Source organism: Calliphora vicina, chromosome 1 (assembly GCF_958450345.1).
Source record: "Calliphora vicina chromosome 1, idCalVici1.1, whole genome shotgun sequence".
NCBI classification, from domain to species: domain Eukaryota; kingdom Metazoa; phylum Arthropoda; class Insecta; order Diptera; family Calliphoridae; genus Calliphora; species Calliphora vicina.
The window spans coordinates 113,675,026-113,684,079 of NC_088780.1; the positions used below are offsets into that span (position 1 = coordinate 113,675,026).

Here is a 9,054-nt window from a genome sequence, read left to right on the forward strand (position 1 = left end):
CCATGTGCAGGCATATATGTAGATATTTTGTGGTCTACGTCCAATGTTTTTATGTGTTGTTGGTGGTAAGTATAAAAATAAGATTTTCCGAAGATTCACTCTTATCAATATATCAGATATATTCATAAGAATTTTTGTATTTATTAGCATATAGCACCTATATGTATAAAATTAAATGTATTGCGATTAAAAACGAAATTTGTATCGATAATGGGCCAATTTCGAAAAAATTATGTTTTAGATAAAGTCTGGAAAAACTACTTTATAAGTAAGTATATACCTAGAGGTAAAGTATAGTCAAGACATTACGCTTTAAGTTTAGCCATAATACGACTCTGTATATGCTTAAAATCCGATGATATTAGCCAAAACCTGACTTCACCTTCTTGAGAAGGGTATATATAAGTTTGTCATTCCATAATATAATTTTCCGACCCTATAAAGTATATATATTCTGGATCCTTATAGATAGCGGAGTCGATTAAACCTTGTCCATCTGCCTGTTTGTTAAAAAAACAATTTACCTAAAAATATTTAAAATTTTTATTTTGAAGTATAATTTGGTGAAGGGTATATAAGTTTCGGCACAGCCGAATATAGCTCTCTTATTTGTTTTTACATAAAAAATATACATAACAATCTGGAGCCGAATTACCATATATGATCGAATGAGTTATCGTATCAAAAAATAATGTCAATATAAAAATTATAATAAAATGTACTAAATATCTCGTATCAAAAAATAATGTCAATATAAAAATTATAATAAAATGTACTAAATATCTTGCTCGGTATTAAATGCCATAATCTTAAATAAGAAAACTACGATCAATTTTACTCGATATCGACTGCGATTATTCGGCCCCTGAGTTGTTCTTAGTTATGTTGTTTATTAGCAACTCTAAACGTTCCATTTAAATAAAACTATTACAAGTGTTTCGTTTTTTATTATTATCAAGTCAAACATTATCATTTTATTAGGCCCTAATAATTTGAACTATGAATTTGTTTTTGTATATAAGTAGTTACTTTATTTAGTTTTACATATTTATACATACAAATGTACATAAAAAATGATAACAATTCATTTGTCTTTATACATACATACAAATACTTACTACACTATTATATTTCTAATTCGAATTAATTATAAATCAATTACACTCGCCTGGCTTGCTTGCTTTAAATTCACTCATCACACATGAATGAACATTAATTATTTTTCTAATCTAATATTATTTCTTAACACTTAAATTACTCTTGAACTTATCATCTTCGACAAAAAATTGAGCATTTTCTTCCACCAATCGTTTCCACTTCAATGACAACTCGGCATATGATGGTCCAGTACCACCCAAATCTGTTGGTAAATGATCACATTTAACACTGCAGCCCTTTTTCTGCACTACCACACGAGATCTCATCTTGGGAGTCATAAAGAGGCGGAATGTATTCAAGACCAAATTAACATGCATTGGTGTATTAACGAATTCCAAAAGTTTGGGTTGACATGGATACGCTTGCCAACTTTCTACGGAACGCTTTATCATTTTTGGATTTAACTGCAAGGCATGACCCAATTGGACACCCGTCATATCGAATATGGCAACAATGCCACGGGCACAATTCTCCGGTTCCATTTTTAACAATATGTCCAATATCATTTTACTTACTTTGAACACATTGTTTTGCAGATGTAGTTTGGGATCGTGAACGGCAGTTCGCACGATTACAACTTTTCTTTGTCCAACATCGACGCCATCTATGGGTAGAAATACCCCCAGCTCGAGTAGTTCCTGTACTTCATTCAAAAATGGATCACGATTTGAAAACCATTCGGTACGTTCGGCACGCATTTGATAGAAACTGCAAGTATTCATTATTTAATTAAAATGTGTATAAATTTAAAACGGAAGTAATTTATCAATCATTAGGTGTTTGAATGTGTTTTTTACGTAATAGTCTTATCTGGATTTTATTAATTCTTCCAGTGAATAAGACATTTGTTAATAATATTCAATAATTTATTTAAGAAAATTTCAATAAAATGTCGTCACTTCTGGTCCTTTAACATTAAATGAAACTAACTAACTTAGGCGCCTTAGTGTGGCGACAAAAGTTAGAACAGATCACTATTAGGGCTTTTCAGGATAAGGTTTGCATATTCATGCCAGAGGCCATGAGAAACTGTCTTAAATTCACCATGGGCGCTATTTTGCATAATTCTCCTTTGAATACCATAGAAAGTATGGTGCTTATAAATGATCGTTTCGGGACCAACTGGCATCAATGCCAATCACTAACTGACTATTTGTATTTGCACAGGACCTTTGATGTCCTTTTCGAACAGACCCACATTAGTTTAATCAGACTTGTTGGTACCAAATAGCTGATCCCTGACGAATACAAACAGGAAAATATTGAAACTGTAGAGTATTTGTGATCCAAGGGTTCATCCCCATGGGACAAATATTATTCGAACTTTCAAGCGCATCTTTATTTGCGCTAGTAAGTGATTGAGGAGAAGCATAAGGGCTTAAATAATTCTTCTAATGTCGAATAGTAAGACTACCCTCAGGGCTTAATGGCACTTTAGGAACGAACGCACCAATTCTGTAGATTGCAGGATGAAACCTGGGAGCAAATACATTCCAATTCTTACACTAGTCAGATTTTAAAATGTTTGCTATAAATTCCTTACATGGAGTGAAGTATTTCTTTCAGTGTCTAAAAAATCAAGGAACTTGCATTTATATATGACGTCTTCATCAATTTCTAGTGTTAGACTATATTTTTTAGGAATATGATATTGATAGTATATAGTAAATTTTTTTTTGAATTATTTAAAATTTTTATTTATTTTTTTTTTAATTTAAAATTTTTTTTTTTAATTTTTAAGAAAAATGATTTTTTTTTTAAAATTTTTTTGTGAAAAAAAATTTGGGTTAAAACATATTTTTTCCGATTTTGACCCATTGTAGGTCCAACTGTGGTCTTATATACAGTCGTTGCAAAGGTCATTGAAATATCTATCATTAGATATCTATATTGTCTATATTAATGACTTAGAAATCCAGATATAGGTCAAAAATCGAGGTTGTCCTGGTTTTTTCCTCATACATATATCAGCCATTTGTGGACCGATTTTGCTGATTTTAAATAAGAAACGTCTCAAAAGCATGTCTGACAGAATTATTGAAGATTTTGATCACGAAGATATCTGGGGTCTTCAGAAAATTGATTTCAACAGATCGACTCCGCTATCTATATATATACTTTATAGGGTCCAGAATATATATACTTTATAGGGTCAACGGAAATGAAAAATGTAGAAATTACAAACGGAATGACAAACTTATGACTTTTATATAAGACAAACTTATATAAAAAGTTCAAGGAAACGGGTGGACTCGAAACTTTGCATTCTGGGAGAAATTTAATAAAAATACATACCAAATATATCTTCAATAGTTAGCCAAAAATGCGATTAGGGACAGGTAAAACAGGTAAAATATTATTTACTCTATAGAGAGGAGTTTTGTAATTACTGGCCGAAATTTTCATAATGGTATATTGAAAATAAATTTATTAACATTTTAAATTTGTCCTAAATTCCTGGTTACTTTGTCGGTAAACATCTAGCAGTTATTGTTTATTTGATACGAGTAAATTGACCAAACCAAATATGATGACAAATATGAAATTTGAGAAGTCTACAAAAAGATAAACAAAGCCGATTTAAGTCACGTTAATATTTATTTTAAATATGTTTTTGGTTTCATATGTATTAAAAAATTGCTAGCACATGTATTATTTAAAACGTATAAACAAAATTATACACCTGCACTAAATGATTGATAAAGCTAAAACAAAAAATAATAATAAACAAAAACCCAACAACAATTTCTTACCATTTTAACTTCTTTTTAGTACGATCGACATCATACTTGCAGCTCCGCAAGAAAAACGATAAATTTTCAAAATCCGTACAGGCATTTATATTGGGATTATCAGTCAACCATTGATAAAGCATTTGAACTTTCTGATGAACTTTATCGGGATCATTGGTGTTCGTACAATCGCATGGCGAAATTTTATTTGAGTTTTGCAATAACATTTCGAGCTTTTAATTTCAGTTCTCTTCTGCGGTTTTCAATTTTCAAACTAAACAAATAATATACACTTTTATCTTTAGAGAATAATTAAATTTTTGATATGTTTAATTAATTTACTAATTAAATTATGAACAACGAGATTTATTAATTAATTTTCACTTTAATTTCGTTCATTTATTTATTTATGCATTCTTGATTTGTTATGGAAAAATTTATTTAACTGCAAAACAAAAACAAAATGTGAATAAAAACGCCAAAGAATGATTTAATGAGAACCTTAACGTACGAGTTGCTTTCGATTAATAAACGTTTGTTGGTTGTTTAAATGAATATAAATATAGTGGTTTTGCTTTTAAAATAATAATATTCTACTTAGTGCTCGTATTTTTTTTAAATACTTTGTAAACATACGTATATTCTCTTAGTCAGGCCATAAGAGAATGTAGTCATTCCGTTATCAGTTACGAGCTAATAAACAAACAATAATAATTGTTGTAGTTGTATTTTATAATGAATGGATTGGATGAATCGAATACTTCATGTATGTATATCCTTTCGGATATTCTAATATGAAGTAGGTACTTATCGGTTTTTATTTCATTTATTACTTGAATATATTTATTAACCTCTGATCCTCTGCTTTTTCTATTAATTTAAATGTTATTACTTAATAATAAATATACATACTAAACATCACTGTATCAATCAAAACAAAAACAATTTAACTTATTTTTTGTTTAAAAAGAAGCGTGAGAACTGTGCGAAATCATCTGTAGGTAATAAAACCCCAATTGGAATGTTTAAAAACTAATGCTAGGGTTGATATACGACATTGATTATAAAGGAAATTTAGAAATCTTCGATCATCTTAAGATAGGAGCTAAAACAGTTTGTTTTTCGTTGAACCAGAAATGAGAGGATGGCCCCCACTCATGCAGTGCATTGTGTTGGTACAAGGAAAAAATATGGTTGGAAAGATGCCAGTAGGAAGTTTACCCCATTGAGGTAAAAATTGGACCGTCTTTAAAAACCAAGGCACTTGAACATTTTATCGACACCTGAGGTGGTTGACTTTGACCTTGTATTTTAGCAACGTGGTTAAAAATATATAAATTTTTAATTTTAAGTTTAGAAGAGTCTTACGAGCATTCATGTTTTGCCGCATGGCCACAATTTCCAAAAATAAATACCAATAATACGCAAATAACATAAAGACTTTACATAGAAGGTCGTTAAGTTTTGCGTTACGCCAGAATTAATCTTGAACTCGCTTGATGAGATCCCATCTTCAAGATCTAATGTAGTGCAATCTCTGAGAAAACTCATTCAAAATCGAGAGATGTTTAAAGACAACATAAGCTAAAAGTTAAGAAAAAAGAGCATCTGCTTTGGAAATTTCTCCAGATTTTTTTCAAATATACATTTTGTAATTAACAACAAATGCACATATCTTTTGACTTAGTATCGATTTTGAAATAATTATGTTTTAATAATATTAATAAAAAAAATGTATGTATATATTTGAAAAAAATCGGGAGAGATTTAGTTTCATACTAAGGTAGGTAAAAAATCTAAAATCTTAATTTTCAAATGTGAATATATCGTAAACTATAAGACATAAAATATAGTTAGTTATTGCTCTCTTCTTGTAGATTCTACATATATAAACATGTTTAAAATATCCCACTTTTGGGGCCCTGAGGATCTGCCCCACCATAATGTTTAAAGTCACAACTTAAACTCAGCTGCACTTCCTTTTAATATAATATCTGCCAATGTGCGTCAGTGTTCAAGAGACTTATTTGACAATTTTATGTAGAAAAACAAGTAAGAAAGTATGGTAGGTCAAGCCCGACCATAAAATAGCCTACACTAAGTAATTGAGCAAAAACATTTTTCTTTTAAAATTTCAATAATTTATATTCGTAAGTGATTTTCGGATGTGGGCCTTATATGATCATGTGATTTATGTCCATATGAAAGTTATTTATGTTGAATTTTATGTGTATACCAACATATTTAGGAGATTTATGCACGTTGAAATGATTTTCGGAAGCGGGTCTTACATGGGATCTATGACTATTTATGGACCAATCATAATAAAATTTGGTGACATGAATTCCGTATATACCCTCTCCACTATGGTGGTGTAGGGTATAATAACTAGACATTACTTATAAAAATCGGTGTTAATGAAAAGTTGAATAACTTTTACAATTTTGATCCGCTTTGAAAAATTAAAACCATGTTTTGTTAAGAACTAAATATTCTTTATACATTGGTATACATTTTTATAAGCTATCGTATCAAAATAAGCAACTAAAATCAAAAAAGTTAATAATTTTTTTTATAGACAGTCTTACGGCAAACAATACTTATAATAAAATAAAAGCGTTATCAGTTTTCTTTCCAAACCCATTAAAAAATTTTAAGTCAGATGAAAACTGTCTGAGTTACAGGACGATAAGTTAGAAAAATTTCTAAATTTGAGGGTGTTTCTGAAATATTTTTATACAATTTGTAATGTACTCAGCAAGACCTATAACATACGCTATGTCGTTTTCCTACTTTCGTTTCACTGTAGCGCCGTGTTACCTAATAATTTTAATTTTTCTCCTCAACAAATAAACTCTTTTAAATCTCAACTTAAACTAAATGTTTATAATTGAGATACCAATGTGTCGATTAAATGTTGTAGTTAGCATGCAGTTTTTTTGGTTTGCATGCAATAAATATTCAAAACTATACTTTATTTTTTGTTTTGTTCGACATTAAAAATCACGCAAATCTTTGTCCAGTATAAATTATCTTCTCATTTAAGAACAAAACATTATTTGTCAATATTTTTAATAAAGAGCAAATATATATATATTTAATATTATTCGACTTACTACTCCTCTCAGATTTAAACGAATTCGCAGAAAGCCCTGCCAGATTTCCTGATTTTTTTCTCACAAAAATATCAGAAGTTAAAAAAATGTTTATATATACTCATACATTTAACATTTAAGACATTTACTGTTCAAGTATAAAATGATATCTCAGCTATTTATGGACCCATTTTATTATTGAGTCCGAATACAAATACTTATACACACTTCGGAATTTGTACAAACGGAACATTAAACATGTAAATCCTTACCATTAAAAGGTATAATAACCAATTTTATATAATCAAATTGAACGGTTTCTTAAAATCGAAGTAAGTTTTGTGAACTCGTGGTAATGTGAACATCCAATATAATGCATTAGCCACTAATATGAACACTCACTTCTTTATATGTATACTATAAAGATAACTTTAAGGGCTCTGAACAGTGACCAACATTTTTTAATTTTGAGATTCCGAAAACGATTTTTTGCCAAAAATATGTTATAAACCGGAAACTGGTTTTTTGAATTTGCCTTTTTTTTGGATACTCTAATGGCAACGCTCGTTCATATGTATACAATCTCACGAAAATGTAGATCGTTTGCAAAAGTTGTACTCTTTGCAAAACAAAGAAATAAATATTGAGTAATATTTTGAATCTCTTTGTTTAATGCAACTAAAATGAGATTGTTTATTAATTATGGAATGATTTTTTTATACATCGCACTCGTTCAACAATACTGTATTAACTCAAAATTTTAAAATGTTCAGTAGAGGGCAAAAACTGTTTGTGATTACATTTTAAGAGAATTTGAAAATCCGAATTAAGCAAATTCCATTTGAAAATATATTTACATTGTTTTTCTTTAAAATTTTTGCAATTATTGCAAAATAAATCTATTTTTTGAGTTAATACCATTTTTCTGAAACTTCTCGATATTTTTTTGTATTATTTTATCAACAAAACAGTATCAACTCAAAATGCAACCAAATTTAAATAAAACAATTTGATTATTTTTAACTTGAATAAAGGCTCAATTCAAAATAATAAATATTTTTATGAAAATATTCGATGTATTTATATTTAAATTTGTATATTAACTTAAAATAATACCATTTTGTTGATACAAGGTAGTCACTAATTATCACGAAAATGGTCTCAAATGTCGTTTTCGAGATGAAAGAGTAATCGGAATACGTTGAAATTTTTACAGAAGATAGATATTGATGTTGTTAGTTGATTTCTTGCAAAAAGTGAATTTTTAAAAATTTTGAGTTAATACAGTATTGTTGAACGAGTGCGACATATCAAGCATACAAATATATTTTTTGAGTTTTACTGAATTGTACACAGTGTTGTACAAAATATTTAAAAAAATATCGCCTTCTTAAATTTAGATCTAAGAATTGAACTCTCTATTAAATATTAATTAACTTGTAAATAATAGTATGAAACGAACTTGCATTCAATTTCTCATTCAAGTTGGTTTTTCAATTTTCATTCAAGAAAACAGCTGATTACATTTATTTGTACAATTTGTACTAACATTGTTTTCAAGTTGTGTATAGCCTACGTCACAGCTTTCAATTTTCGTAAAATTTGACAAAGAGTATACATACAGTCGCACAGAAAACTATACATACCCCCTAAGAAACTGCAATTTATGCAAAACTTTAAAAAAAATTTTAACAAAATTTATATTGTACCACTCCCTTCAAAAAAACTAAACTATTTCAAAATAAATTTTTTTTCAGAAACAAATTTTTTAATACAAAATTAAGAAAATTCAATTTTTAAAACACAAAAAAGTATACATACTCTATACATTAAAGTTCTATTTCATAAAAAAAATGATTTATTAATATTTTGTTGCACCTCCTTTACTCTCTAACACAGCACTTAGACGTCTTTTCATGGAATATATAATATATATGTATATAAAATAAATTCAACATATTTAACTAAATTGATCATTACTCTTAAAAAATATTTGACTTCTTTAAAAAAAATAAAACAAATGAATTCAATAATCCAGCACTGCTATTTCAATGTTGATCAAAAAATAC

At 28.6% G+C, this 9,054-nt stretch overlaps 1 protein-coding gene across 1 annotated transcript; it reads right to left on the reverse strand.

Moving 5' to 3' along the window:
- Nucleotides 1-936: 936 nt before the first annotated feature.
- On the reverse strand, nucleotides 937-4,304 carry pinta (prolonged depolarization afterpotential (PDA) is not apparent). The gene is made up of 2 exons (XM_065515574.1): nucleotides 3,912-4,304; nucleotides 937-1,866 (listed from the first exon to the last, which is right to left on the reverse strand). Exons 1-2 carry the CDS (start codon nucleotides 4,115-4,117, stop codon nucleotides 1,236-1,238), a joined length of 837 nt encoding a protein of 278 aa, XP_065371646.1. The 5' UTR covers nucleotides 4,118-4,304; the 3' UTR covers nucleotides 937-1,235.
- Nucleotides 4,305-9,054: the final 4,750 nt, after the last annotated feature.

What these genes read in the sequence shown, in the direction of transcription:
- pinta (XM_065515574.1), bottom strand. Translation starts at nt 4,117, where the DNA reads ATGTTATTGCAAAACTCAAATAAAATTTCGCCATGCGATTGTACGAAC. An exon ending in ACTAAAAAGAAGTTAAAATG is followed by an intron (nt 1,867 to 3,911) that starts GTAAGAAATTGT and finishes GAATACTTGCAG; the next exon opens with TTTCTATCAAATGCGTGCCG.